Below are 27,670 nucleotides of genomic sequence, written 5' to 3'. Positions count from 1 at the left end.
TGTTGTCCAAAAGTCGAGGTGAGGAAAGGTACAAAAGCTGCGGTCGAGGCTGAGATGTACCTGTCAAGATGGGAACCAGACATGGCAGGACCTAGCGAACGGCAGCCATGGTGGCTTCCATGTTAGCGAGTGGATGGCAAGAACAAACTTGCAGCAATTGCAAGATTAAGATAGGTCCACTGATGAGACACGCCAGCCTCAATCAGGCTTCTGTCGCAATAAGCTATCGATGGCGGCGAACGTCGGCAGGTGGGGAAATCGTTTGATGTCCCTCATTTCCAGGAGCGTCGAAAGCGTTACTATGATTTCAGAAACACCTCCGACCGGACATCGTGAACCCTTGGGGGTGAACCATGGTCTCACGTCCTGGCTCACCGTCAGCCGCTCGTGGAGATCACCATGGCGTTGATCTCGTAGGATCAAATCTGCCAGTATGATTGCCTAGCCGGGAGCTGAGCAGATCTCATTATTCAGTGACATGTCCTGCCGTTGTTGGCCAGCAACGTGCCAGACGATTCAAAGTTCGCGCGCGTTACTGACAGCGCTTGCCCAAATGTGGCACGGTTCAGGAGTGGGATCCACTCACATCAGCAGCGCCGTCCACGAGGAGCCTAGCATCCCGCCAACCATGCATTGACGAACTCCAGCTCGTTGCTCGTGCACGACCAATATTTGGCATCTTTCGATAATCGAGCTGGGAAACGTGGCCTCGTAAAGTACTTCGTACACAACTGTGCGGAGGAACACAAACAACGTTCATACATTTGCCGGCAACAAGCTGAAACCCACGGCAGTCACTCCGCCGCCAGTAGATTAAGTCGAAGCGCTGAAGGCGGCACAGGCGCAGCTCTAGTGCGCTATCAACCGCTGTCAGCCTGTGTCAAACCCTGATCGGCCAGAGCGCTTTGCGAGACAACACCGCCATGTTTGCGGTGTGCTGTTACTTGGAACGAGCGTCTGTTACGCATTGATGACGGTGGCGCTTTGGTCGAAGAGCTGCCGCAGGCCGGATAGCGATCGCTGTTCCTTGTATTCTCACATCCACTTGGTGGGGATCCCAGCCTCGTTCGATCTCCACCAGGGTGCCGTCTCGGTTGCCGGCTCCAAGTCCACGGAAGGTTTATCGACATCTTCAAGTAATCTAAAACACGGCACGTCGTCGGCCTCGGGCGAACGCTTCTCAAAGTCCCGCAAGAGGTTGGTCGAGGCTGGCGTCACCCGCTACGGGACCACGCATGGTCGCCGTCTCCTGTCAGCATGCAGGTCAGTGGGAAAGGAAACAGGTGACACCAAAGTTGAACACTAGGCTGTGCGATGACATGCGTGCACCAATGCCCACAAACTGAATGTTGCACAATGTTCAAGTAGTGGTTGCAAGAGTACATAATTCATTAACGGATGCAGTTGACGTGGCAAGCGGATCTGCCTTGCTCACTGAAAACTGGTTCCCAAGATGCCTGGTTTTCGGTCCTCCAAGTCCAGAATCATTTGTCCAAAAAGGCCATTGGCCCACGAGAACCACTGCCTCGTCCAGTCACTCTGGTTGAAGGTGTTAATGCTCTCGTGGATCAACCCTAATCCGTCAGTGCTACTGACAATCTGCCTCAGCTCGTTGGTGATCTCATCATCGTTGTCACTTGTCAAAATACGGACGATGGATGCCATCGGCCATGCCATGCCGGGACCTTGATGCGGCCCACCGATGGCGTTGATGACAGGCCCACGCATGTAGTAGGGATTGGTGGCGCTTAGGATCAGGTTTCGTGTGTTGGAGTAGGTCTGCTCGTCAATGCGATATCCGACAAAGGGCGCGGAGAGCAAGCCAGGAATGTTGGCATCGTCCATAATGGCAGTCGAACCAAAGCCGTCGACTTCGAAGGCGTAGACCTTGCCGTAGGTGGGATGGTTGACCGTGCCGTGGGTCTCGATAGCGTCGCGGAGTGAATTTGACAAATCGGACATTTGTTGGGCGAGCGATGCTGAGTTGCCCGCGTTCAGCTTTGCCATGATCTCGGATGTGGAGTTTAGATAAGCACTGAACATCATGTTCGCTGGAATGTATAGCTGGAAGATTGTCGAGTCGTCGCTGGGTCGAAAGCCACTTCTGATGAGACCAGTACCATTGGCAACAGGATTGCCAATGCCATCATTTGAAAAAGTCTCGGTGGCACGTGTTGTCAGACGCGTAAAGGTATACGGACTTTCTAGGACTTCTCCTTCCGGACCATATGTAGGCTGCATCATGTCGTGTGCCACTTTCAGGGCCGCTTCGATAGCTGATATCCATTTGAACTTCCCAAAGAACTCGTAGTCGCCCGTCGCCCTGTAGTAGTCCGTGGAGATTTGTAGGAAGGCTCCAAGTGAATCGAGCTCGTACTTGCACTCAAACACTGATTGGTTGGAGTACGTTGGGAAGACCGTGTCGTCACTCGCGGCGTCATTCAAGGCGACATCGATACCACTTTCCACAGGCGGCTGGAAGGAATTACAGTAAGGCGAAGTAAGAAGGTAGCGAGCCTGGAGGTTGATGACACCGCGGTACAGGCTTGCAATCGAGTTCGGATCACTGCTGGCGTTCAGAAGCGGCAGATAGCTTTGCATTTGGTTCGACGAATCTCGGAGCCACATCGCATTTATATCGCCCGTGATGACGAAGGTAAGCTCTTCCTCTGCATTGTCCGCCGCAACTCCCTTCCACCGGATAGCCGTGTCCAGTGTATTGGGGTACGCGTTCTGGAAGAGTCGGTATAAATCAGGATCTTTTATGACCGTCTCGAAATGTGCGACGGTGTCTTCCAATCCCTGGCTCTTGAATGTTCGACACTCCAGTGTAGGGCGCTGATATGCTAGCTGGTATTTTCCGGAGCTCAAAGGCTCGTGGATCTCCTTCGCATAGTCGACGTATTCTGGACATTGGGCCAAGATCAGCGCCGGCAGTAGGCAGGCAGCCTTGAGTATATCGGACTGCCGCATTGCGAAAAGCGAGATGGAAGAGGTGAGCTGCGAGAACAGATTCTGTGAGAGCAGAAGGAGACGATATCCGAGCTCCATTATGTACATCTCACGACTGCGCACGAGGTAGCCCAAAGTCGCGCGTTCAACGTCGATCCGCAATTCACATTGCTCTACCCCGCGGTTGGTCCATGAAGGGGAGCTCTGCCGGATGTAACGTAGCAACCGATGAAGCTATTCGACAAAAGACTACCGTCAATCCACGTCATTAGGCTCGTTGGTGTGTTGAGGTTGTCAGCAGATGCGGAGCTAGGCATGGAAAGGCCTTCAAAAGGACAAGGTGCTAGTATCCATCGTGGTCTGCTATAGGCTGTGCGCTCATGCACCCATGAGTGTGAGGGTAGGCGGACTGTCAAGTGACCGAAGAACGGAGGATGCAGATCGCAGCACGGTGTGGATATCGAGACTCGGTGGGATTGCGGGGTGGCTGCGGGCCTCCTTTGGTTCCAGCATGTCCTAATACCCCAGTCTGACGATGTCAAGTATCGGCGAGTTCACCATATCTGCACACCTTTTGCATCTGATGGACAAGGTCGGATGAGCGAGAGATGATTGCTATTCGCGGTTTGGCTGATGAACTGTCGTGGACGTGACACGGCAGGGATTGCGGCTCTCAGCGAATGTGGGGTATCTAGGTAGCGCAGTATGCCTGGGCCGACTCTTTCCTCGGTTCAATAACGACATCACAAGCAGACCTCGTGATGTCACGGTACCTTGCAACTGAGTGCCCGACAGCCCATACCAAATGTGCGTGGAAGTTGCTAGAACCCAGGGATGCACGTTTGTCCGCACAGTCGATATTTGTGCCACCATCCATGTGCCCCAGGAAAGTATACAAGGCAGGTATACGATGTTGAACGGCTCATTGAGACTGATGGAGAGTATGGAACGCCCTTCCCGGATGGTTGCGACAATGGGTGCGGTAACTGCACCTGCCTGCCAACAGGAGCTGCATCGCGTCTGCCATTGACTGCATTATTCATAAACAATGAACAATTACCACCACACAATGCACACCCTCCTTTCACACCTACTTGCTGACATGTTCAGCAGCATCATATCTATTTGCTTGTTAACAGTGTATCAACAACGCTCGCTTCGTGAGACTCATAAAGAATCTACCAACCTTTGCCAGGAAACACTCTCAGCAAACGCAGGCAAACAGACGTCCTCAACCGCCTTAAACGAGAGATCGGAACAAGAACGAGCATTGGGCGCATTACCAAATATATCCGACCCAATTATGGCTGGTCGCGGTGAATACCAGAAGCAGCTGGCCGCTCTCTGGGCCAAAGCCAAAACACACAACCTGGAGTTCAAGGACATCCTGCCCAAGGATATGGAAGAGGAGCTTTTGCAGATAAAGGAACTCAAAGACTCTCGAGAGCTTATCCAGGGCTTTCAGGAGCGCGAGGGGCAGCTGCGGGCAGCAAATGAGGCCCTCAACAAGGACTTGATCGAAAAGCAATCGGAGATCGACAATCTACCCGCCGAGTACCAGTCTACAAAGATGGACTTGAAGCAAGCTCACCGCCAGATTGATAATCATAAGGATACGATCGCTGATCTCAACGAGCGTATCGAGCGCTACCGGGCTCAAGCTAAGGGGATCGTAGCCGTCAAGCAAGCCGATGCCGCCGCCACCGAGAAGCTTAAGAACCTGCAAATGGAGGTTGAAGATCAGCAAATCATCATCGATAGTCTCGAGGAAGATAATCGAAAGTCGGTAGCGATATTCGAACAATTGCGCGAGGCAGATGCAAAGGCTCTTAAGCGCAAAGACAATCTGCTCGCGAAGAAAGACAAGGAATTGGCGGCAAAGAAAGATTCGATCGTAAAGAAGGAAGTTATGATTACCAACCTCCGCCAACAAGCTCATAAGACGCACAACATTGATGTCGCACAGGGCAATACCGCATTTGCATCGTCAGATGCTGACTATGGCGCTGAGACACCGGTGGACACGTCGCAAGACGACTTGCTAGTGACGAAAGAAGAGAACATCAATCTGCTGCAGCGGAACCTCGAGCTCTCGGTGCAGAATCGTGCTCTGGAGGAACAACATGTTCAGATGAAAACGCAACTCTATGAGGCACTTGCGTCGCACGAATCTTCAGATCGAAATTTCGCTGCTATTGTGTCTGAGACGAAGACACTGTTTCGTTTCTACCAGGCTTCCTCGCAGGTTTTGGACTTGTTTGCCAACTCCTTCTTAGCATCAAAAGCCAGCATCCCGTCCTTGGTCCTCATCGAATCTCAGCTCGACGCAGCGCAGGAGGCCCTCAGCGGCTACTTCGAAGTCAAGAAGGTTGTTCGAGCCATTAACAGTCAGCCGGACAACAACAACCTGGATCGGACCGCGTTGTACAAGGAACTTGACTCTCTAGCGATGTCGGCCTCCGATTCAGCGATCAGCCTAGAGACCCTCCACTCGGGCTTATGGTCGTTCCTCAACCAGCTGTCGCATGATCCAAAGTTGCTCTCAGATCTGAATGGTGCGTTGTGTGATAATGGTCGTGTGCATGTTATTGACTTGAACAGCTGCGATTGAACTTGCCATGATGGCCTCACGATTGAGCCAGGTTGAGTATTGCTCCAAGCCATGATCATTCAAACAAGATTGGTAGGTAAGTTGAAGTAGTGCCAGGCGAGCAGTAGTTTATACGCACTGGGCTCGAAAATGTCACACGTCCATCATTCTTATCATTTTCTAGGTGCCGAAAGTGCACCGCTCACATCGGCGGCTCCTCAGCGGCTCCTCAGCGGCTCCTATACGTGATCATCTTCGGTATCGTCAATAACCCCGTCATCGCCCAGTCCCAGTCCTACATCACTCGGATCCTCTTGAGTATCTCATTGGGTTTACTAGTAAGCTTCTTCGTTTCACGTTATCGCTACAACGACTGGTGGTATCGGGCCTGTGTACGAAACTGTGATTAGCTTTAGTACTGAAGCTCTATTCGCTCTCTTTACATTGAACGTCCTGCCATTCAAGATCATTTGCGTGAGCCTTTTCGGCTGTGCCTGCGATAATATGTCTGTTATAGTGTCCGTGAAGAATTTATCACGTGAAGATGATGAAACATGGGAGTGGCGGCCGCCAAGAGCTTCAGACCTCACCAGCGCGGTTGTTCAAACCGACAGTGCCTGAGACACTCCCAATTGCACCTTGACCTGTCGAGTCGCGACTTTGCAGCTGCACATCTGAAGCTCCTCCGGGCCTTGGGCGCACATTTGTGCCGGCCCTGCTTCGTGCATCAGCGACATCTCGTAGCTGCCTGCTTGCCTGACCTTACCGCCGGCGCAGCTTCCACTTCCCCAGCTCCCAGCTCCCAGCTGCCAGCTCACACCCACCCCGCTTTCGCGCCAACAAGCCAACAATCCCACGATCATGTCGGGCGCAGTCGCGACAGCTCGGCCGACGCAGGCTCTGCGCGTGCGGCGCGAGTCTCAGCGGCCTGGCGTTGCGCGCGTCATCACCAAGACGAACAACATGGAGGACGAGGCCGCGAAGCCAGAGCCCAGGCTGTATGGTATGCCGCAGCCCCACACGCGCATGTGCGAGCGCATCGATAACACAGCGTAGTCTACACGCAGGAGGCAGTCCTCGCCAGGCACCGCGGCAAGCTGCCATCGATGCGCATTTCTCTCTACCCGAACCACTTCCGCATCAACGACTCGCAGGAGACGCTGAACTATGCCTCCCCCATGCGCGAGATTCTGATGGCCGTCAAGGCGAAGCAGCTTCCCCACAACATGCTCGAGGAGCTCCACGCCAACGGCACGCCCTTCTACGACGGCTGCCTCATCGTCGAAGTCCACAACCACCGCAACACCACCGCCAAACCCAGAGACCGTGCAAGCGGCGCCGGCGATGGCAGCAAGACGACCTTTTCGATCCACAACAACAACAGCTTCATCACTCCGTCCCCGTACGGCTCGCACCCAAGCAGCAAGTCTGACCCCAAAGCCAACGGCGCCGCAGCACCGCCCAAAGAGGCCTGCGACAAGGAGGACAAGGAGAACATGCCTGCGCCTGGCGCGAGCGGCGCCTCGCAGAAGCAGCCTGCAAGCGGACCCAAAATCACCACCGTCGTGTTGTTCCCCTCGCCGCAGGCGCAGCTGTCTGACTTGTCGATACTCGCCACGACGCCCGCGACCGACGCTGCGACGCTCAAGAGGAAGCAGGCCGCTGGACGTGGCGCAGGCATGCCTCCAACTCCGTTGACCGCAGTGCCACCCACGCCAACCTTCTCCGCCGGACCCAGCCCAAAGCGCCAGAAGATGATGATCGATGACAGCAACGTCCACGAGTTTGAGGCCGAGCTGCTTAACGCGACATGTCCCCGACTGTATCTCGAGCCCACCAAGAGCCTTGCGGAGTCGGTGGCCCTGATCGATGCCATGACCCACCCCAATAACAAGAACCCACCACCAGAACGCAAGACTCGCAAGAGGACGACTGCTGAGCTGGCCGCCGATGAGGCCGACGCGCAGAATCTCCAGAGCTTCATGTTGGCCGGAGACGAGCAGCAGGCCACTCTCAGCACTACTAATGCCGGTGATAACGAAGGGGCTGTACGCGCCCAAGCAAATACCATGTCCTTCGCCCGATTCAAGACCCTCGCGAGCATCAAGGCCAATCACGAGGAAGCGGACCGCCGTAAGAAGGAGGAGGACGCTCGTCAAGCGCAGGCCAAAAGACAGGCGCAGATAGAGTCTGAAGCCCAGAAGCGGCGGGACATGGAGGCAAACCGACAGCAGGCCGAGGTTCAGGAGCAGCGCCAACAGCTCCTTGCTCGACAGCAGGCACACCAGCAACAGATGTTGCAGCAGAACCAGATGCAGCAGAACGAAGCGCTTCGAGCCGCACAAGCAGCGCAAATGTCGAATGCTGCCGCAGCTCAGATCTCGCAAACGCCCCAGTCTGCTACACAGAACCAATTTTCGCCCAGCGTGCGACAGAACACGCCCATGGCTGCTGCTGCAGCTTCTCCTCGACCCGGCGGTCAAGCAAGCCATCCCATGGGAGGTACCCCTATGGTCGCAACAGCTTCCAACCATGCCATCGCCAGCCCTGCCCGACCCCCGTCCTCGATCTCGCATCATCCAATGGCACGCACTGCTAGTCAGCAGCAGGGTTCGATGAGCCGTACGAACACACCTCAGATGATGCAAGGTACACCTGTCATGAACTCGGCCATGCCCAACCGCAACATGACGCCGACCCCCCGCATGAACCAAGGCAGTCCATCTCTGCAGGTACAGGGCGCAACGCCAATCATGATGCAGACGCCGCAGTCTCAGAATATGACCCCTGAGCAGATGCAGGCTCTGCAGGCTCAGCAAAACCAGCAACGAGTGCAACAGATGCGTCTGCAGCAATTGCAGGCCCAGCAAATGAACGGCATGTCTCCGGGTGGCGGTGCTCAGCAGCTGCAACAGATGGCAATGCAAAAGGCACACATGCAGATTCAGACGCATGGTGTGCCCCCAGGCCAGAGCCAACAGGTTTACCAACAGCGTCTTGCACAAAACTTTTTTAACCAGCTCAAGCAGGCACAGGCTGCACAGGCTCAGCAACAACAGCAGCAGCATGGCATGAACCAGATGTCGCCCCAAGGCCAACAACACGCCGTGCCCAACCAGCAAGCCGGCAATAACATGGCCAACATGAGCGTTCAACAGCTACGGGCGCACTACCAGCAGCGTAAGCAGCATTTGTTAGCGACGTTCGGCCAACAGGTACCTCAGCAGCATGTCACGCAGATGCACCAGCTCGAGCAGCTTATCCGCAGCAAGGAACAAGCTCAGCTTCAGCAAAACCAGCAACAGATGGGTCAAAACCAGATGAACATGAACCAGGGCATGCAGGGCCAGGTCGCCGCAGGGCAGAACCCTATGCAAATTCAGCAGTATCAGCAGGCTCTCCTCCAGCAACGCGCACAGCAGCAGTCGCGCAATGATCAGATCATGCGCATGCGTCAACAAGCCATGCAACAAGGCGGCCAGATGCCTCAGGGCATGATGAACAACATGCAAGGCATGGGCATGCAAAACATGGGCAACATGCAGAACATGCAGAACATGCAGCAGGGTATGCAAGGTATACAGGGCATGCAGGGTATGCAGGGTATGAACATGGGCCAGATGGGCATGGGTCAGATGAACCAGCAGCAGGTCCAGCAAATGATGATGATGAGACAGGCACAGCAGCAACAGCGTATGCAGCAACAGGGGGGCGACATAAACTGGAACGGTGTCTCATGAGTATGTTGACTCATTGCAGGCGTTGATTTGACACTACTAGGCGTTATGGGTATGAGGGGTGTTTGGCTCGGAAAAGTTTCAAGATACCCCGGTATTGGTTGCATACTCGGTGTTTGGATTAGCATGTTGAGGGGATATCTCCCTTCGATTGTCATGATTGGCATTGTTTGAATCTGGATAGCATCTCGTTGACTACCCGCTGGCTTCTTGAACACTCTATCATCATCCTCGACTGTGCATCCGCACGTCGTCTGAATATCTCCTGGCTCGTTTCGCCACCGCAAAGTGTCTCGTACCGTTCCCTGAGCGGTCTTGCGGTCTATTTCCTCAACCACGTGCCCATTCGTCTCATCATACAGAATAGGAGTTGGCCTGAATCCAACCACCTTTCGCGCTCGATCGGATGGCTCTAGCGACCACAGTGGTAGTGTACGGGCTCCCACCTTGTTCTGAAGCATCCAGGCCAGGTGACATCCGAGCAGAACCCTATGCGATATAACACACTTTATTCCGGGAGCGGGCACAGTAGCAGCACAACGACCAGATCATGCTATGCATCAACAGGCCATGCAGCGAATATGCCATCCCTACATGAACACTGTGATGTAATGGACATCTTATCATCATGCTTCAGTGAGTCCAAACAGTGCGCCTTAGAATTGATATCACAGCCTCCATCTTCAACAGCCTCTGCTGAGCGCGCAATGTGAGGCGGCCACTCGCCTTTCTCACCATCCTTCTTGATGTCTTCTAGCACCATCTTCGCATCTCGCATGTTGTACACTTCCTCAACAGCAGCCTTCTCACCAACGACACTCTTCTGCTTCACCGCAACATCACTGTGCGGCGAGCAACACACACCGTGTGCGCAGAAGCCGGGAAGTGGGAAGCGCTTGCGCGATGCATCGAGGTGAGAGAGCATGCAGCAGAAGCTCGTGTGCACGTTGGCCATTGTGCGTTGTCTACGGCGAAAGCAAGGCTGTGCCATGGGTCTTGTACACGCGCACTGTGAAGTGAGTGTTCTGTTACCAACCGTCAACCGTTAATCGTCACTATTAACCACTTGGGCACAGCAGTCAGATCCCCCTTCAACCGTCCCTCGTCTACACAGAACCCTCGCCGCGAGGGCGCCACATCACACCTACCAAATCCCCCGCCGAGTCCACCACCCATCATCCACAACGGAAGCACCAAATGGCCTGGCGCTGCCACCCCGGCGGCCACCATAACCGCGGCCCCAGCGCCTCACATTCTGCCAACGCAGCCCCGTGCCAGAATTTCTTCCGCAAGCCACGCTGCAGACACACGGCGTGCGCGCAGTGTGCGCTGGGGATTGCGAATCCCAAGCCGGCGGAGGCGGAGTGGAGACATCTGAGGGAGGCGAGGAAGAGCGGGAGGAACGAGGGAGGGAGGGGCGTGCTTTTATGTGAATGATGGGTTGGAGGGGAGGATGAAGCTGGGATGTGGGTTTGAGGGAGTTTGATGGAGGAGGGGGCTTTGGGCGTGGGAGATTGGTGGAGTGTGGTGGAGTAGAAGAGCTTGAGGTTTTGATGCCCCAGCGATCCTAATAATGAAGAGGACTACTACTGATGGGGTTCATTTATGTGTCAAATGCATATTGCAAACTGTATTTACAGTGTGTGATGCGTTCGCTTGGATGTCAGTAAGGTTGATGTTCGACAAATATTCATGGTTTGGGCAGAGGAAGCAGGAATGCGGCGAAGCAACACATTGACAGGGCGATCACTTCCAACAATTCACGAGCACGAAGACTTCAAGCCCAAGTCGAAACGCCAGCCACAGCACATTTGCATGTCGCGAGTGCTACTTTGGTGGTGTGAAGTTGATGTTCTTCCCTTCCGGCACTAGCGGCTTCGCTTGCAGGGCGGTGCGAGTGGATCCGCTTAGCGCCCACCCCATTTTGACTCTGCTGCTCAGACGCCGCTTCCTCAGACCAGACACTCACACATCGACAAAATGGCTCCCTCAGCAACCGGAGGCAAGAAGCAGAAGAAGAAGTGGTCCAAGGGCAAGGGTATGTGACCGTCGCACTCGCACCGCCGTCTCTATCGCGCACACTCGATTCCCGCCACTGCACGCGGCTGGCGCGCACCGCAAACCTGTGGATTAGAAAGAGAGACTACAGCTGACAGCCCGCAGTCAAGGACAAGGCCCAGCACGCTGTCGTCCTCGACAAGAATGTCACCGACAAGCTCAACAAGGATGTCCAGTCGTACCGCCTGATCACCGTCGCCACGCTTGTCGACCGTCTCAAGATCAACGGCTCGCTCGCCAGGAAAGCCCTCCAGGATCTTGAGGCTCAGGGCCAGATCAAGAAGGTCGTCGCTCACTCGAAGCTGTCCGTCTACAGTGCGTCTCCCCCGAACAGTCGAGCGCCAGCCCGGCCATCGACTCCCCTTCTGAGAGGTTCAGGATTTGTGCTAACGCAACATAGCCCGCGCTGTCGGTGATGCCGAGTAAATCTCCATCCGCAGTAATGAAGTAGACGAACATCGGTGCTCCTTTTCAGCTTCAACGACATTTCCTCGTTCCCAGTTACCAGTCGGCGTTTTTGCAAACGGATCCGGGTCTATACGGACAAAGGGCATGAAGGGAGGACAGGCGGAGGTACAGCACCGCGCCTGTGGGCCGTGTCGGTTATGTATTGAATGAAAAAGATATCCGAACCGAACAAGACGTCAGACTTTTGAGTGTGAAGTGCGTGGTGGGTGGGGTGCAGTGCGTGAGGACTACTGATTTGAAGTTGATTGTACGTTGCGAACGCTGGACGAGATATTTTCAGTCTCACGCCCTGATGCGTAGCTCTTAGTGATGCCCTCTGGCAGAGCCGCTCAGTGCGTCATTGACTGCTCCATACCTCGGCTGTGTTGACACATTACTTGCGGCCTCCGGTACGACTGCTCCCACACATCACTTGTGCATGCAGCGTCTGTCAACACCGTCCTCAGTGCTCACCTCGTACCTTCATACCTTTCACTCATATGAAGCATGATCTTAAATGATGCAAAACCTCAATATTCATCTACACAGCTCTAATCATACTTCCTCACCGGCCGACTCTTCTCCGCCTGCTCACAAAGTGGGCGCTCGGGGAGATACTTCTCCCAGCCCTGTGGTCTGCTAACGACACCAGCCTTGAAATACGGCTTCCCCTTGTCGCCACGAAACAGCGCATGCCAGCTCTCCAGCCCCTGCACCATCTTCTGCCTAGCGAGCCTGGTCTCCTGCGCCCTGCGATTCTTCAGCTCGGCCGGAGTAAGCTGTCTGCGCGCCCTGGCCTTCTCGACGGCGTCTGGGGCCGCGTCGGCTTTCTCCTCCGGGTCAACGGGGATAAACATGCGCTCGACGCCGCGCAGGTCCGGGATGGCGTCTTCAACGAAACAGCCCGTCAGGAAGGCGCGCGCGGCGTCGCGGCCGGCAAAGAAGTGGTAGCTTCCGCCTGGGCCGTAGGTCTGAGGGGATGCGCTGACGTCGTAGATTGTGCCGTTGAGCGCGAGGTAGATAGGCTTCGTGGGATCGGACCCGTCGTAGGACGTCAGTTCGATGTCGGTGAGTTGGACTTGGCCGCGCTGCGAACGAAGTGAGCGTTAGAGCGAGTGGGCATCAGAGCGAGTGAACATTGAAGTAGACGAGTACGGAGAACGCGGGTCGGGCGACTTACGAGGACATTCTTCCACTCGCGCATGCGCGTCCACTTCGCATTGTAGCCCCACGTCATGCTCTCGCCGCTGGTGCTCAGATAGCTCAGGCCCGCGCTCAGCAGCGCCAGGCCGCCCAGCACCCTCAGGACATCGAGGACAGAGAGGCCTTTGGATGTTTTGACCGCCTGCTCGTTGAAGGCGGCTTTCAGCTCCTTCTTGGCTTCGGTGGTGGATGCAGAGGCGCGTGGGATGGGGGCTGTGTCTTCGTGGCTGGCGGTGGGTGTGCTCGTTGCGGCCGTTATGGTACCCGGCTTGCGGTAGCGGGCTGGTGTTGACATGTTGCCGGCGAGTGTCAGACTGCAAGAGAATCGCTAGACACGTGGGACGTGTGAGTGTTGCAGTGCAGGGTGGTGTGTTCTGTAGCTAGTCAAGTCAGTATAACTGTGCTCCTTCAAGCTTTACGCGGATCCTCACCTGGATTGCTCCGAAACTACAATCTAAAAGCGAGGCGCAAGGGAAGATTGCAAAATGAACAAACACGTCGTCACTCGTGAATAAGAGGGGTGGAAAGCGGTCCGAGGTAGCGGAGATAAATTGCACCAAGCTTGGAGCTGTGAGAGTCCACATCCGGCAGAAGAGCGGCAGTGACGCAGATCATCCAGGCTTTTCGGAATCCGAGCACACTGATTGGCTGCACGCCCTCTATTAACATCAGCCACATAGACACTCAATGGAGCTCTTGGTGCGAATCTTGGTGTTGCGGCTTGGTAATTGCATTTGTATCGCCTGTATGCTTTGCAGACGATGGTTTTTGTGCTTGTGAAGTACATATAGACGCCACTCACTGTTCTGGTCGTCGCCCGCGGAAGATCCGCCCCTCGCCCTTCATCGTGTTTCGGCACAGTGAGATGAGACTCCTCTATGAAGCTGCATCGTTTGTGGCCACAATCTCGATGTGGGCCTCCCGGTCGCCCTTGGGGAACACCTTCCTCAATCCTGCCTGGAACACACCGACATTGTAGTCGATGATGGCCTTCTTCTCAGCGGGACTGTCGTCACCCATGATGCAGACGAGCGCGAGATACCTAGCTTATCATTAGACTGCAGTAAGCACAGTATAAGACACGGCACTTACTTGTTCAGCTCCCGTAAGTACAGATACCTGGCCCCCCTACGCTCCATGGTGATCAGGCTTTCTGCGTCTCCGTTGCCCTTCTCGAGCAACTCTTCTTCAGGCGTCTGGTTCTCACGCTCGTACCCGTAGATTTCAGCCACGTCTACAACGACATCGATGTAGTCTGAACAGATCTCGTAGTTCCCAATGTCTGTCGGCGTGGTGTCGGTGGCTACGTAGATTTTGCTCATGATGTCGAATAGATAGGCCTTCTCGATGTTGCACGCAGCGCAGAGGTTGTTAAGGAGCGCTTCGAGCGTCGGTAGTTGCGGTATAAGCTTCTGGATGACTTTGCTGAAGCCTTCGAATATGGAGTGGTCGTAGATGCTGGTTTGGTAGAAAGAGATGGGTGCTTGCTCATAGCCGTTATCGCTGAGCTCGTCCTGTACTCGTTGAATGATGTCGCGGAATGTGTCGCCTCGGAAGTCATCTGATAGCCCGTCGACTTTATGAACGAAGACTTCAATGTTGATGTTGGGGTACGAATGTTGAAGGTTGAGGATCGTGAAGTTGAGCCTCTGGATGGCGTCAAGATACTCGTCTTGTGCGTCAATGACCCAGATGAGCGCGCCTATTTCGTCGAAGATGTTATCTGTATCAAATGCAGGGTCAAAGTAGTCCAGGTGGCCAGGCAGATCCCACACTTGGAAGTCCATAAACGAGCTACTTGAGTTAGTGGGCTGGCGCGCATCTCCCCGTCATTCGCACTTACTGCATCGATTCCTTCTTTATCCTATAAGTGGTCTCGAGAAACAGCGTTTCGCTTGGAGGTAGCTTGTGGAACACTACATTGGCTATCGACGACTTGCCACTCCTGATGAAGCAGGTCAGCCACGCACTTTTGCCAGTTGAAGTCTCGCTCACCTCCTCTGGCCCATGAGAAGTAACCTAGGCTTCCCATCTCTCCCTTTACTATTTGGGACACGGCCTGTGTGGTACTGTTGACTGAAGTCGACCGGCGGCTGATCGGCGCTAGGTAGGTCCTGCAGGAAACGTTCCATGGTCAACTGTGCTCCTGGCTTCAAACTCGACGCTTGCACCACTGATTGGACCGACGGCCTTCGTGCTCCGTCTTCTTCGTAGATCTGCGACCCAAGCCCTTCCGCTGAGAATGCAGACACCTGTCGGCTAGGACGGCGACTCATGATGCAAGATAGTAGTACAGGGTATAAAGCTGGAAAAGAAATGAAAAATATGAAATGATACGTGAAAACAGGCACAAGAGTGCAGATGTTGTTGACTCCCCTTCCCTTTCACCTGCCTGGCATGTCGCGGTGTCGCGTGGTCCTTCCTGACCTTCTATGCCGGCCCGTAGATATGGAAAATGACGTGGGATAAGGGCAACAGCCCAGCCACCAACACAGGGACTGTGCAGGGAGAAGTCGCGGTGAAAACAAGAAAATGAGAGTGTGATGGAGCAATCAGCGCTCGCCGTGAGGTACTACAAGAGTGACACGCGTAGGCTGGCACCCTTTGTGATGGTACAAGAGCCCGACTCAAGGCATGGCAGCACCCGCAGCGGTAGGGCTGATGCAGGAGCGAGCGCAAGCTTGCGGCTGTAGATAAGACAGAGTGTATGGCGTAATGTATCGATACACCGTGTATGCGAGCAGAAGGAAAGCTATCTCAAAGATGACGCAATGGGGAAGGGCAGCTGAGGGAAAAGAATACAGTGGGCGCTCACCTCCATCGTTGGGTTCCGGTGCAATAGCGATATGGCAATAGTAATAGCTTTTTCTTTGCGCGCACGGTCAACGCAGCGGTGTGTATGCGTTCCCTAGGCTTCTGGACGTCGACCTCGATTCGAACGATGACAGAGAGCCGACGGGAGCGTTAGGGCTGCAAGGATGTTCCTTCCCAATTTCCGGGCTGTGAGTGGCTGATTGGGCGAGTTCTCTGATCAGGAAGGAGCACGCGGCGCCGGGGGATCGAGGTGCTGTCTGATAAGTGTCAGTTACGTCGTCCACTCCGCGCTGCGCGAACACGACCTGTCACTCCGGGCTGAAAGCCGCCATCTTGGTACGATTGGGTCGCGTGCGAATGGCTTACAAGACCAGTCGCTTAGGCGAGGATCTTCAGGCACGGCTGGATCACAACGTCCTCCGTCATCATCAACCGCCAACGTCAAGTTTCGAACATCACGCCGCGGCTCAGTTTGGCTTCCTTTGGCTCCCTTCTTCATTCGGTGCCGAAGGCTACATCCGGGACCGGACGGCTATTCTCATCGGTCACGCCTGACTCAAAAGCTTACAGCTCCTCCGTGCGCTAGCAAAACTCACTCGGCTGCCTCTCCGCCGCCTCCGGAAGTCACAGCTTTCGCGCGCCAAATCGAAGTTTTACCTCGTACACCCTTCCGTGGTCGTGTGCGACATGGCACCCGTATGTGCGATGTCGCTGCCAAAAGGGCCGACGCGTGGGCGGTTGATCCTTCGTTGAAGTGTGCCGATTTAAAAGGTTACACTCAAGCCAGAAGCATCACAGGGTTACAAGACCTTAGCTCATCTCTTTGAATTTGGAGTCTGCCAGGGTCGAATACATCATTATTCCCTCGCATCATTGGACCCAAAAAACTAAAGTGCGAGCCGCACAAGCTCTCCGCAGGGTGCTTTCCATCACTCTCCTCTCGAGAACTGATCTTCCTGTTCCTTGATTCAACCATCTGTCACACCACAACACACATCGTTTTAGGAGGATGTGATGCGCTGTTAGACTCCAAGCCTGAATCTATGTGAAGCTTTCTTCACACTTCATGACACTTGAGCATGCTGTGTTGCATAATAGTGTTGCACATCCAGTATCAAATATTTCGACCATTTGCTCCAAGTTATTAAGCTATTATAATCTGATCCTGGAGGTAGTCACAGGGAACTACGAGGGACCTCGTCACGACTTGTTCCACTGACAGCGCCCCAAGCTGAAATGACAGACTATCTGCGCGACAGAAGCCTGACCTTAGCATCGAGCCATGAAAAACCGAGCCAGAGGAATAGTGCGCACGCTAGGAGGGGTAAAAAGATGACCCGCCAAGTCAAACAAGACCGGGCGTGACGGGTTCGGGCTTCTCGGCGAGCCGGTTCAATGTTCCTCGGAGGACGTACAACTGGGCGGGGACGCAAACGAGCTCGAGCGAACCCGACAGGAGTCCGGCTGGTTGCAGAAGCATCGCGACGTACAGTTCGAGGACCACCAACGCTAGCTGGACGAGCTGCCTTACCACCTCGCTGAGCGGCTTCAGCACCTTGAAGCCTCGCCTCACGGCCGATATCGCGACCTAAACGAATGAGGGCCATACCCTGATGCCCGGCTCGACGACCAATCTCAGCTGCTCGAAGACTGATCTCAACGGCGGCCGCGCTGTGAAGGGTAGCTTGCGAGGGAGTAGACTGAGCTTGGAAGCCAAGGGAGTATGGATCAACATCTTCGAGGAGGGCGTCCAAATCTGCAAGAACGCCTTTAAAACCCCCAACCCTTGTAATTACTCCAAGGGTTTGTTAGACCGTTTAACTCTTCTCGGTTGATGTGTACGGTATTGCTTTGCTGATGAGCAACAACACCATTGCTCCGACGAATGTTGACCTGGAGGCCGGCGGCGTCCTGACCTTGCTCAGAACGAGCCTCATTATTTGCTGTACGCGTTAGTGCGGGGATTCTGGCCTGTACTTTACCTCTGAAGAGTGGACAATGGTAGGTTGGGCATGTGTAGCGCCCTGTATTGTCGGAAGAAATCCACCTCTCAAGGCACGTGTTTCCAAAGACATGGCGGCACCCATCGACGGCGATGGGAACATGCCCCTCACGGTACGCGTGGAGGCAGATGCTGCAGGTCAACTCCCGTCAGGAGGCGAGGAAGTTCTGTGCTGATACTGTGTGGTTCATTGTGTTCTGAAGAGAGCGTTGTGCAATTAAGAAGGTGCGCACGGCTCACACCGAGTTTAAGTGCAATAAATGATCACCCAGGACTGACACATCCATTCGCCCACTACCGGGAGACTGAACAATGAAGGAAAGACATTGGATAAAATATTGACGGTGTCAGCAACAAACAGAACGTGTTCCTCTTGCTGACCCCAGCCTTAGTCAGTAAGATCAGATGCTCCTCGTGAAACTTGTTGACTTGTGTATGATCTACCCAAGTCTTTCTGATCTCCAGACATCGCTTGAACGCTCAGGACCACGCACGCATAATGCCCGACAAGTTTCTCATCACGACTGTGCTCGATTTCACCCATTTCGAACACTATCGACCTAATCGGTTGCTATCACAGCTTCCATACATTACTGTCCCTGAATGCCCGAGCTGTCTCGTTTGCAATCTTCTCGATAAGAGGCATCACCAACTCTTCCCACATCGAATTGCCGTCGCCGTGGAGCATGACCTGCATTGTCAACGCACGGTATGCGATTGCCCGATCACGCTGTTGCCGTCGCACATCCCATATAGCTTCTCTCTGCTCATGTAAAAAGCCCTCACAACCCTGAGTATAGAATGCAGGAGGCAAAAGATGTAGAGATACTGCTATGAGGCGACCGGTTACCGTTATGAACACATCTTGCGTTGGATTATATTCATGATTTTCCGCAGGTGACCTCTCCGTGCGTTCATATTCATCATCATCATAGTGTGAGCCCTCGCTGTCCGTTTCGTACTCGCTGTCTGAAATAACGCGTTCGTAAGGCGCGTCGCTAGTAGCGCCTACAGATGAACGAGCACGTACAGGCAGCTGCTGCGAGATCTCGAACATCGCGGCCCGACAATTGGGGCATGTGTTTTGATCAGATCGGCCTGATGTTACCCACGATCTGAGACATTCGACACCGAAGACGTGACGGCAGCCGTCCACGCAGATTGGATAGTGTTCTTCGCTGAAGGAGTCGCAGCAGATCGGCCAAGTAAGTTCTTGGAGCGAAGCAATGAATTCCTCGGGTGAGTTGAAGGCGAACATTTTGAGCTCGGCTGTAGTGTTGTGAAAATCTTGCGTAGTAGCAAAGCAGCTGCTTCTATATGAGCTGAGGCTGAAGAGCGAAAGACAGTCAGGGACATTCTTTGATTCTTACGTAATCTGTATAGTTCCGCCGTGTACGAGAGAAATATGGAATGACCGGTCTCTGGGTACTGTGAGGACCTGCACAGCTCAGAGACCGAACCACGTCAAATCCTCCGCTTCTTGCACCGGCACGGTGTGACCCAAATCTCGTGCCTTGTATTTAACCAGCTTGCTTCCATCACCGTAAATGATCTTTGTATATCCGGCCTCCGGAACATTCATTTAGAATTTCGTGAACGAAACGCCTTGAATTCCCGACCACTGTTTTAACTCTTCGCCCAAGTTCGGCAGCTTGACAAGTGTGTCCACAGTTCCGTGCCACGTCGCAAGCTTGGGATACATGCCACTGTACCCAGATAACATGGCTTTCACGGTGCTAATCCACTCAGCCTGACTCTTGATGATGAGACCATTTTGCGCACTCCCCGTCCGGTGAGATAGGCGACGCGCCAGGAGTGCCAGCCACACAGCCCGCAGCGACACCAGGATAGCACCATGCAGCGACGAAGACGTCAGGATAAGTGCTTATCAGCACGTTAGTCATCATGTAGCTCGAGCTGGAGCCTGTGACGAACACCTATGCAGGTTCGGTGGAGTATTCTGCGATGGTGTAGTTCACCATGGAGATTAGACCTTGATTGTCGCCGCCGGCATTGCGAGAGAGTCCTTTGGCGGTATTGACTTCCCGGCAGTTGGAGTCACGCTTGGAGGAGGTCAAGATAGTGAAGATCCCTCTCTGCTCGGAGAGGGTGATGTATGTTGTTTGCGTGGCGTAGGCTTCGCCACTGCCGAAGCAACCGCGGAGCTACGAAGTCGTCATTGAAAGGCTACAGTGCACAATGCCGCATACCTACAGCGAGAAATGATGGCTGGCTTCTGCGTGAGGTTGGCCGGCACGTTAACATTTAGCTCAAAGCCCGTCGGGTTATCGCAGAAGTCTGTGACGCTAGTGAGGGCGCCACTGATGGTCGTGACTGCAGCGCCAAGACTGACGAGGAAGGAAGTTGACAAATGCATCTTGTGAGAAGGATCGCCGTATCGTTACTCCCTTCCATTGGCATCTATAAACGGATAACTTGTTCTCGATATCAACGTGACAGCACATTGCACGTGCTCGACCATCTATCTTTGCTAGCTTCCGTTGTCAGTGTTTTCCCAGTCCAGATACACAGAAGTGGAGGTCGTTCGTGAAAAACAGGAAGATCTGCAAGCCAGCCCAATCATCTTGCAAGACATTTTAAGAAGTTCCTGGGACCTGAGGGGCGTTCCATCGAATACGGAGTTCAGCCGACCAATCCTGGAAGGTGATGAACGAGCAGGGATCGGTACATTACCGGTACCCAAGCTTGCCTTCCACGGCTCACAAAGGTACCGACTTTAGACTTGACTCGTTGTTTCTTTGACGCAAAGATACAGACATGTGATGTCACCGTTGATGTTTCCGTGCAACCGAAGAAGATACTTACCCACTGAAAGGTCTTCCATACTTGATCAATCGCATTGACGTGCTCGCGCAAACGAAGAACTGCTGAGATCTAACTAATTTCAAGAAGCGGTAGAAGCAGATACCAGGACGCGCTCACTCAGCAGGTTTGAGAAGTTGACAGGTTGAAATTGATCAGATGTGGACGAACGCACCACGCACTAATCAGCAAGCATTTTCTGTAGATGACGAGTAGAAGAACGGAAAAAAGAAGAAAATGAACAGCTTTCGAGTCTTGAAACCTAGTAGGTATCCACCATCATGCCAATGCATTTGCATGCCTTGACAGAAACATGCACCTGGATACGGTCTGTTTTTGAAGAGGCAAATGTGCCGTAAATAAACGCAGCAGACGCCATCAGAGAACAGTACCGCAGCCAGCAGAACATGCGAAAGGAGGGTACAGCTTTCGGAAGTGGCGTTGTTTGAGTTGACAGAAGAGATATTGGAGGTAAAGTGGAGTGCCGGGCCAAACTTTAACCTCCGCTGCGTCCTTCACGTGTCTGAGTGTGGGATCATTGTTCGAGGTGATGGATGCAGACAGTCTGAGAGCGGGAAGGAAAGATGTATACATATTGTAGGCGCTAACGACGCGTCAGCAGTCAATATCTAGATGTGTACGCTAGTCAGTGCTTGAATCTGATCCAAGCAGATCGGATTCTACACTCCCTCCTCTTTCAACTCCTCCAGCTTCACCAAAACTTCGTCTAGAAGCACGAAGCACAGACCGAGCCCATGCTCAATCAGACAGCGGCGTACCCTCCCCTACTCCCACTACCCTGCACGGTTTGGAAGATCTTGCGCCCGAAGTCCTTCGCGATATAGGGGACGTCGCGAATGGCGTCGCCGTGAGGAAGCAAGTCCCACCCGCGTGCGCCGTAGCGGTTGTAGTTGAGCCATGAGCCGAAGACGAGGTAGGCTGCGATACTAAGGAAAAGACTGGTAGTCGTTAGCACCTGCTCTCATTAGTCGTCGATATAGAGACTTACATGATGAAGAACCACCCGAAGAAGCCCCAGTGCGCGCTCGCAGGCTTCTCCGCGGGTGTGTCCGCGCACGCATACTTGGTGCGCCACTCCAACCTCAGTGTCCTTGCCATCTTGTCCTTCTCAAGGTTCTCGACCTTGTACCCGCAGAAGCGCAGACTAGCGTCGCTGTCCTCACACTGGTCTTTGCTACCCTCTTCTCTCCTGCTCATACGCTTCTCCTCTTTCTTATCGTCGTCCTTCTTATCATCGTCCTTCTTATCATCGTCCTTCTTGCCATCCTTATCATCATCTTTGCCGCTGCCTGATTTGCCGCCATCTGTCTCATCACCTTCGAGTCCTGTACGATCCTTGTCGCACACGAATTCGATGATTGCACGCTGATCGAGGCCGTTCTTCTTATCATCAAAAGGCAGTCGTCCTCCGTGCAGGATGGTTCTCAAACCTTCACGTCCTGAATCTGAGTTCGACTTCGAGTTTCGCAGCAGTTCGTACTTGGCATCGATGTTGCGCCCGTTGTATGAGGTGTATGTTCCAGCAATATCGATTGGTGTGATAGTCGAGTTTCCTTCCTGGGAGAGATCGATGTTCTCCCGCATGCCACAGACTCGTGCGCCGTTATGGCACTCTGACTTCAGAGCTTTGCAGAGGTCCATTGTGAAGTTGTATTTGAATTCCATGTCGTGCTCCACATCTTCTTCTTTCCAATGTACGACGTGTGGCCCGCCAAGCTTCTCGAAGTTGAAGTGGGTGCCTTGCGTCCCCATGTCTTTGCATTCGAAGGAGGCCCATGCTTGGAGAGGGAGTAATGAAGTGGCCGCGAGCAGCGAAAGGAGGGATGTGTGTGATCGTGAGTGTGCCATGTTTTTCGAAAGGCAAGGCCGAGGGATAGGTGAATACGGGGGAAGCTAGTGTTCGGCGGCTCTGGCGGAAGTCGAGGAGGTGTCTTTCGAGACGGAGAAGTGGAGAATCAGGGTGCGAAGATCTTGAGCAATACAACGAGAACGTAAGGCAGAAGAAGAGAACAAAAGAACGCACGACGTCGCAGTAGCACGGGAGCAGTGTTGTCGCGTGGGAGTGGTGATTGCGCAGCTGCATAAAGTTGGCCCGATGATGATCGTCATCAGCTGGCACGTGCGCGCTTATATAAGATCGGCCGCCTTCAACTGCATCCGTTGCTTCTGGCATGACATATCTCAGGAGCGCCTTTTCACCGAGTTTCTTGATTCCTATCTTCTACTATGTGCATTTTGGATTGGTCAAAATCTCTCGTGCTATTCGGAGAGCTGTACAGCCTATTTGTGCATAAATTCGCTCAACCTCAAACTGCCACCGCCAACCGTGTCTCAAAGATCAGGCATAAAGACTTCAGCATGCGCATGCGCTCTGTTGGAACGACGCTAAGTATTCATGGAGGACTTGGCTGGTAAGACGGCAGTAGCTGCAGCGATGCCGTCTACCGTCAGACCGGAGACATGCGCGGAGCCAAGGCCATAGAGCTATTCAGGGTCCGTCACTTAAAGTTATACAGTCAGAGCATCTCGAAGTCCTAGCAACTATCAGCTTCCCCTTCAGCACACCAGAATGCCGAAATCATGCCGTCTCGTCTCGATTAACGTCCAGAGTCCAGACTATCTCATGCACGGCGAGTCATGCATCGCATCACTAAGAATAGCCCCAACTATCTGGTGTGGAGATGTGGAGAGCCACTACCTACCGACACCATGTCCTCACATTCAAATTTAATATGATCATGTACGTCGACTAGCAAGGTAGAAGATTGGCATGTGTGTAAATCAATGTACAGCGGACTGATTGAACCGCCGATGAGGCAAGTAAAACAACTACGGAGTCACTCTTTTGTGAGATTCAGAGCGAAGTACAATTTGATGAGCAATGTTCTATGTTCAATGAGCGAGTGGCGTGTGCCGAAAGCAAGAACAATAATGGAAACGCTACTAATGGTGAAAAGCGAAAGTCGAGCCGAAAACACAAATATGCAAATGCAGCAAGCGACCAGTAAATGTGATCAGAAACCAAGAACAAATCAACAAAGCTCTAGAGCGAGTGCGTGCGTACAAACATTGCGCCATCTAAATGCAGCTCACACCACCAACAACTAGTCGAAACCGCCAGAGTGTACCGCGAAACGCCAGCAATACCGTGGAGGCAAGGACAATGTCACCTATTTGCCGTTACCAGAGCCTGATCCACGGGGATTGGCAGGCATCGGGTACGGGAACGGCGCATATGGGAGCTGCGTGTATCCGGATCCAGAGTTGGAACCAGCGGTGGAGGTGCTGCTGGATGTAGACGAGGACGAAGACATGGCTGTTGGATTGAGATTTTGCTGAGAAGGGGTAAGATATGTGATGGTGATTGCGGGAGCTGGAGCTGGAGAGATTGTCGCAGCTCCGTGTGCTGAGCGGTCCTGGGGCTCGATTGAAGATTCTCGCGTGGGGGAGGCGGTTGTTGGTTGTGTCGAAGGGGCTGGTGTGCTTCGAATGCTGGTTGATCTTGTTCCGTTCGCTGGAGAAGGTGTTCTCAAAGGTTGCTTGCGCAAAGTTGTATAATGTTGGGTGCTACTCGAAGGTGTAAGGGAGCCTTGTGATGTTGTTGTGGGAGTTGTTGATGCTGTTGTGCCTTTTTTTTCCTTCATTGAGCGTATCTTTATATCTTAATCGTTGAATTCTTAGCCCCCGGTTTTGAATTGAGGGGGGCCGCCTTCCTGCGACCGAGAATGTCGGGATAGATATCCAGTGGTCGACTACGTTGCCATAAGCAATGAGCTATTGTGACTGCAATACTGGCGTCTTGGTATGATGAAATGAAGGCCCAAGCTTGATCCCTCTCAGTGCAATGGATAAACCGAAGTCTTTTGTCGGGCGGTCTAATGCACGTGAGTACTGGGAGTGTGGAGTGACCGGGGTTGAGTGGAGTGAATTGCAGCCTCTTTAAGCAGTTGTGGTGTTCGGAAGACGTTCTAGTCGACAGAATCGGTCAGTAAAGCGGCGGTCTGTAAGCAGTGCGATAGCGATGCTGGCGTCAGATTCTTAATTGAGCCGCATGCGAGATGGCAACGTGGTGGTGACAGATCAGCAGAATGGGGCCAGAAGATGTTCAGCCTGGATTTGAGTGCAGTTTGAGAATGTCTGCAATTGACTTGGATCGTTTGCACGATGTGCGTTACTTATCTATCGACATGATGGAGTGACGCTTCTTGGTCTGGGACGTCGCCTTAGGTCCATGTGCATCGTGAAGTTGATAATTTGTCTGCATTCAGGTCAGCATTGACAACCACGGAACAGGCAGCAGAATGTGGGCGAAGCTTCCACATCTCTTGGTGTAGGATCCCGCCCATCGTAATTCAAGGTACACATCTCCACGCTGCTCTCAAAAAGGGCAAGTGCTAATGTCACATGTGCAAGTTGCATTCACGCGAAGCTTCCGACTGGCTGCTGTGTGAAATGGATGCAAATTACGCGTCAAAAGAGCCGCAATCCGAGTATGGACAAATGAGATGTCTGAATGTACATAATCTTAGCTGATCATAAACGAGGTGTGGTCCAAAGTGGAGGTTACTCAGCACTCGCTTAAGCGGACCCTGGCTCACGCAGGTAAATTCCACTCGTGCGAACGTATTACGATTGAGTCTGTCAAATGTCAGGAATGTCAAATCAATGAGATGCTGATGGCAAAGTAGCATTGCAAAGTGTTTGATAATTGCTGACAGAGGAGGAAGGGGTTAGTGGTTTTGCTGTTTGTCAGCGCGCAAAAGCCATTGCGGAAAGTTGGTGATGGATGACATAGCTTCAGCTGAAGGTGGTGGGCCAGCTCAGGAACAACAAGATGCTGCTGCGCAGCGGAAATGATCCGGCCTGGCGTCAAGTGCATCCAACGCACCACCCTCGATCCGTATCGCAGATTATAAATACGCAGGGCGACAACTTTGAGACTTTCTCTGCGGAGATGACGGAGGTCGCATCAAAGAGACCAACGTCCCCAAATTAGCTGCATTGGGTCGAAGCTGCTGCTAATTTACTCATCACGCCTCAACTTGTTCATTCCGCTTAGTTCATGCTTACACACCTCTCTGCAGGCATCCACCTCCCATGATCTGTTTTTGGATGGCAGACCACCTCTCATGATTCGCTTTTGAATGGCAGACGCGCTTACGAAAGTACGAAAGTATGCCAAATGACCAAACGCGGTTGCGGATCCAAGCACTACGCGCCCTGGAAGGAACAGCGTGCATTTTCAAGACACGGAGTCAGCAAGTAGCGCGTATCTTCGATGAAGCAGAGGAGATAGAAAAGGTGTAAGAGGACATGCCAGAGCAATGTGCTACGCAGTATGACATCTACCCACCGCGCCGCTGTCCTCCCAACACCTGGCCAACCATTGGCAATCAAAGACGTCGAAACGCCTCGACCAGGGCCCAACGAAGCTCTCATCCGGAACCATGCCATCGCCATCCAGCCCCTTGATGCCAAAATTCTCATCTCTAACTACGGTCCAGCGGCCTCCCTGAGCTTCCCAGCAACCCTCGGCAGCAGCGGCGCAGGTGTGATTGAGGAGGTGGGCTCAAGCGTGACCAACGTTCAAGTCGGTGACCGAGTTGTCTTCGACACAAAGGCCTACGTCGATCCCAAGGTCAACAAGCAGCAAGGCACATGGCAGCAGCTCGTCATCAGCTCAGCGGACACTATCGCAAAGGTATATTAACCAGGACCTACATTTTGCGAAAACGCTCACCTGCACATGTTCGTAAAAGGTTCCCTTCGAGCACACATTGACGAACCTCAGATTGACGATACCCCCTTCGAGCAAGCAGTCCTGACCTCCTTTCCGCTACAAACCGCAGTCGCAGCACTGCAAGTCTTCCTCGGCATGTCCCGCCCCTCGCCCCGTACGGCTCCCAATCAACCAGCCAGCGACGAAAAGGTTCTGATCTGGGGCGCAGGCGGCGCAGTAGGCCAACATGCCGTCCAATACGCCGCATCGGTACGTCTTCCCCACATCCTCACCTTCGCCCCGACCGCTCTGGAGATGGGATCAAGAATCTGCGCCTCGGCGGATCAAACCACCTCTTCGGTCTGCAGCCAGTATCTCAAGGCTCAAGCTTGTCATAACGCATGCTGCACGCACTCAGCCGTCTCATTAGGAAACACAACATCTGACCTCTTCAAGCTCGGCTACACCGTCACAGCCACAGCCTCGCCCCGCTCGCTCCCCTCTCTCACATCTCTCGGCGCCTCCATTGTCCTGGACTACCGCTCGCCCACCATCCTGGCCGAGATCCGTGCCCACGGACCCTTCGCCTACCTCTTCACCGCATCAGGAGACGCCTCGTCCCAGCGCGCTCTCATTGGCCTGCTTTCACCCACCGGCGGCCGATTCGCGTCGGTCCTACCATTGAGTGAAGAGGTGGAACTACCAGCGAATGTGGAGATAGTATATAAGTCTTTCTCGCAAGCCACACACAAACCCGAGTATGCCGAATGGCGGAATTGGTGGTACGGAATCTATTTACCCTCCGTGCTCTCGGCCAGGTTAGAATCACTCGTAGCATACCCGAAGATAGGAAACGGGCTATCAGCGCTGCAGAGAGCGAGCCAGGAGGTTTCCGATGGGAAAGTGAGGGGCAAAGTGATCGTTAATCCACAGGAATGAGAAACTCTTCATTAGGTGTATCAATACCTATTTGCTCAGCCACCGCTTCAGCCTCCCCAAAGCAACGCTCTCCCCTCTCCTACCTGCATGGTTCGTCATTGGAGGCGACGTGAAGCTGTTGACTGGACTTGCCATTCTAGGACAAGATATAAGATTTTCGAGCGGTGATGCGAACTCAATATGTTCGATGCCGTAGTTCAAGAGGCTGACTGGCTGCAATGGTTTCATTGGTCTTGGAGCATGCAGTTGGTGGAGGTCGTCCATCGAGCTGGAGCGAAATCGTCGGTGTTTCGAAGAAGGCGCATGGTGATTATCATCTTCCTCGTCGGCGCTGTACCCCGCCCCATCGAAGAATCGAGCCTTCT

The 27,670-nt window shown here is 53.5% G+C and overlaps 12 protein-coding genes across 12 annotated transcripts; 4 read left to right on the top strand and 8 right to left on the bottom strand.

The window, feature by feature from the left end:
- Positions 1-1,431: 1,431 nt before the first annotated feature.
- M421DRAFT_75852 (glycoside hydrolase family 125 protein) lies at positions 1,432-2,973 on the bottom strand (the record flags this gene model as incomplete). Its single annotated transcript, XM_033597172.1, has 1 exon — positions 1,432-2,973. One exon carries the CDS (start codon positions 2,971-2,973, stop codon positions 1,432-1,434), a length of 1,542 nt encoding a protein of 513 aa, XP_033443467.1.
- Positions 2,974-4,255: 1,282 nt separating this feature from the next.
- On the top strand, positions 4,256-5,618 carry M421DRAFT_9857 (uncharacterized protein; the record flags this gene model as incomplete). The annotated part of the gene is made up of 2 exons (XM_033598633.1): positions 4,256-5,507; positions 5,554-5,618. 2 exons carry the CDS (start codon positions 4,256-4,258, stop codon positions 5,616-5,618), a joined length of 1,317 nt encoding a protein of 438 aa, XP_033443466.1.
- A 525-nt stretch (positions 5,619-6,143) lies between these two features.
- Positions 6,144-9,609, top strand: M421DRAFT_426024 (uncharacterized protein). Its single transcript, XM_033594272.1, has 2 exons — positions 6,144-6,545; positions 6,599-9,609. Exons 1-2 carry the CDS (start codon positions 6,404-6,406, stop codon positions 9,280-9,282), a joined length of 2,826 nt encoding a protein of 941 aa, XP_033443465.1. The 5' UTR covers positions 6,144-6,403; the 3' UTR covers positions 9,283-9,609.
- A 1,650-nt stretch (positions 9,610-11,259) lies between these two features.
- On the top strand, positions 11,260-11,763 carry M421DRAFT_75876 (ribosomal protein S25; the record flags this gene model as incomplete). The annotated part of the gene is made up of 3 exons (XM_033597175.1): positions 11,260-11,317; positions 11,443-11,652; positions 11,738-11,763. 3 exons carry the CDS (start codon positions 11,260-11,262, stop codon positions 11,761-11,763), a joined length of 294 nt encoding a protein of 97 aa, XP_033443464.1.
- Positions 11,764-12,305: 542 nt separating this feature from the next.
- Positions 12,306-13,646, bottom strand: M421DRAFT_426021 (uncharacterized protein). Its single transcript, XM_033594271.1, has 3 exons — positions 13,419-13,646; positions 12,965-13,367; positions 12,306-12,872 (listed from the first exon to the last, which is right to left on the bottom strand). The coding sequence occupies exons 2-3, from the start codon at positions 13,280-13,282 to the stop codon at positions 12,336-12,338; spliced, it is 855 nt and encodes a 284-aa protein (XP_033443463.1). The 5' UTR covers positions 13,283-13,367; positions 13,419-13,646; the 3' UTR covers positions 12,306-12,335.
- A 48-nt stretch (positions 13,647-13,694) lies between these two features.
- On the bottom strand, positions 13,695-16,083 carry M421DRAFT_426020 (Gtr1/RagA G domain-containing protein). The gene is made up of 5 exons (XM_033594270.1): positions 15,803-16,083; positions 14,983-15,101; positions 14,831-14,932; positions 14,080-14,781; positions 13,695-14,029 (listed from the first exon to the last, which is right to left on the bottom strand). The coding sequence occupies exons 1-5, from the start codon at positions 15,806-15,808 to the stop codon at positions 13,864-13,866; spliced, it is 1,095 nt and encodes a 364-aa protein (XP_033443462.1). The 5' UTR covers positions 15,809-16,083; the 3' UTR covers positions 13,695-13,863.
- Positions 16,084-16,911: 828 nt separating this feature from the next.
- On the bottom strand, positions 16,912-17,610 carry M421DRAFT_329130 (uncharacterized protein). The gene has a single exon (XM_033589367.1). It carries the CDS (start codon positions 17,406-17,408, stop codon positions 17,046-17,048), a length of 363 nt encoding a protein of 120 aa, XP_033443461.1. The 5' UTR covers positions 17,409-17,610; the 3' UTR covers positions 16,912-17,045.
- Positions 17,611-18,377: 767 nt separating this feature from the next.
- Positions 18,378-19,061, bottom strand: M421DRAFT_96253 (uncharacterized protein; the record flags this gene model as incomplete). Its single annotated transcript, XM_033598378.1, has 1 exon — positions 18,378-19,061. One exon carries the CDS (start codon positions 19,059-19,061, stop codon positions 18,378-18,380), a length of 684 nt encoding a protein of 227 aa, XP_033443460.1.
- Positions 19,062-19,250: 189 nt separating this feature from the next.
- On the bottom strand, positions 19,251-20,180 carry M421DRAFT_104562 (carbohydrate esterase family 1 protein; the record flags this gene model as incomplete). Its single annotated transcript, XM_033587038.1, has 5 exons — positions 19,251-19,335; positions 19,423-19,539; positions 19,574-19,740; positions 19,783-19,948; positions 20,014-20,180. 5 exons carry the CDS (start codon positions 20,178-20,180, stop codon positions 19,251-19,253), a joined length of 702 nt encoding a protein of 233 aa, XP_033443459.1.
- A 1,017-nt stretch (positions 20,181-21,197) lies between these two features.
- On the bottom strand, positions 21,198-22,729 carry M421DRAFT_426018 (uncharacterized protein). Its single transcript, XM_033594269.1, has 2 exons — positions 21,636-22,729; positions 21,198-21,585 (listed from the first exon to the last, which is right to left on the bottom strand). Exons 1-2 carry the CDS (start codon positions 22,493-22,495, stop codon positions 21,390-21,392), a joined length of 1,056 nt encoding a protein of 351 aa, XP_033443458.1. The 5' UTR covers positions 22,496-22,729; the 3' UTR covers positions 21,198-21,389.
- A 1,088-nt stretch (positions 22,730-23,817) lies between these two features.
- On the bottom strand, positions 23,818-24,291 carry M421DRAFT_9849 (uncharacterized protein; the record flags this gene model as incomplete). Its single annotated transcript, XM_033598626.1, has 1 exon — positions 23,818-24,291. One exon carries the CDS (start codon positions 24,289-24,291, stop codon positions 23,818-23,820), a length of 474 nt encoding a protein of 157 aa, XP_033443457.1.
- A 1,311-nt stretch (positions 24,292-25,602) lies between these two features.
- M421DRAFT_426014 (oxidoreductase domain-containing protein) lies at positions 25,603-27,655 on the top strand. The gene is made up of 3 exons (XM_033594268.1): positions 25,603-26,348; positions 26,439-26,636; positions 26,823-27,655. Exons 1-3 carry the CDS (start codon positions 25,986-25,988, stop codon positions 27,303-27,305), a joined length of 1,044 nt encoding a protein of 347 aa, XP_033443456.1. The 5' UTR covers positions 25,603-25,985; the 3' UTR covers positions 27,306-27,655.
- The last annotated feature ends 15 nt before the right edge of the window (positions 27,656-27,670 follow it).

Source organism: Didymella exigua, assembly GCF_010094145.1.
Source record: "Didymella exigua CBS 183.55 unplaced genomic scaffold M421scaffold_53, whole genome shotgun sequence".
Lineage (NCBI taxonomy): Eukaryota > Fungi > Ascomycota > Dothideomycetes > Pleosporales > Didymellaceae > Didymella > Didymella exigua.
This window is presented reverse-complemented; position numbering and strand designations above follow the sequence as displayed.

Excerpts from the sequence above, each read along its gene's own strand:
- M421DRAFT_426024 (XM_033594272.1), top strand. The coding sequence starts at position 6,404 with ATGTCGGGCGCAGTCGCGACAGCTCGGCCGACGCAGGCTCTGCGCGTG. Across the intron at positions 6,546-6,598 it reads GCCAGAGCCCAGGCTGTATG|TCTACACGCAGGAGGCAGTC; the intron begins GTATGCCGCAGC and ends AACACAGCGTAG.
- M421DRAFT_426021 (XM_033594271.1), bottom strand. The coding sequence starts at position 13,282 with ATGTCAACACCAGCCCGCTACCGCAAGCCGGGTACCATAACGGCCGCA. Across the intron at positions 12,873-12,964 it reads GCGAGTGGAAGAATGTCCTC|CGCGGCCAAGTCCAACTCAC; the intron begins GTAAGTCGCCCG and ends CTTCGTTCGCAG.
- M421DRAFT_426020 (XM_033594270.1), bottom strand. Across the intron at positions 14,933-14,982 it reads CTTCTCATGGGCCAGAGGAG|GAGTGGCAAGTCGTCGATAG; the intron begins GTGAGCGAGACT and ends CTGCTTCATCAG. Across the intron at positions 14,030-14,079 it reads TACTTACGGGAGCTGAACAA|GTATCTCGCGCTCGTCTGCA; the intron begins GTAAGTGCCGTG and ends ATGATAAGCTAG.
- M421DRAFT_329130 (XM_033589367.1), bottom strand. The coding sequence starts at position 17,408 with ATGGCCCTCATTCGTTTAGGTCGCGATATCGGCCGTGAGGCGAGGCTT.
- M421DRAFT_426018 (XM_033594269.1), bottom strand. The coding sequence starts at position 22,495 with ATGGCACACTCACGATCACACACATCCCTCCTTTCGCTGCTCGCGGCC. Across the intron at positions 21,586-21,635 it reads TTCGGGTGGTTCTTCATCAT|TCTTTTCCTTAGTATCGCAG; the intron begins GTAAGTCTCTAT and ends AACGACTACCAG.
- M421DRAFT_426014 (XM_033594268.1), top strand. The coding sequence starts at position 25,986 with ATGACATCTACCCACCGCGCCGCTGTCCTCCCAACACCTGGCCAACCA. Across the intron at positions 26,349-26,438 it reads CAGCGGACACTATCGCAAAG|ATTGACGATACCCCCTTCGA; the intron begins GTATATTAACCA and ends GACGAACCTCAG. Across the intron at positions 26,637-26,822 it reads CCGTCCAATACGCCGCATCG|CTCGGCTACACCGTCACAGC; the intron begins GTACGTCTTCCC and ends GACCTCTTCAAG.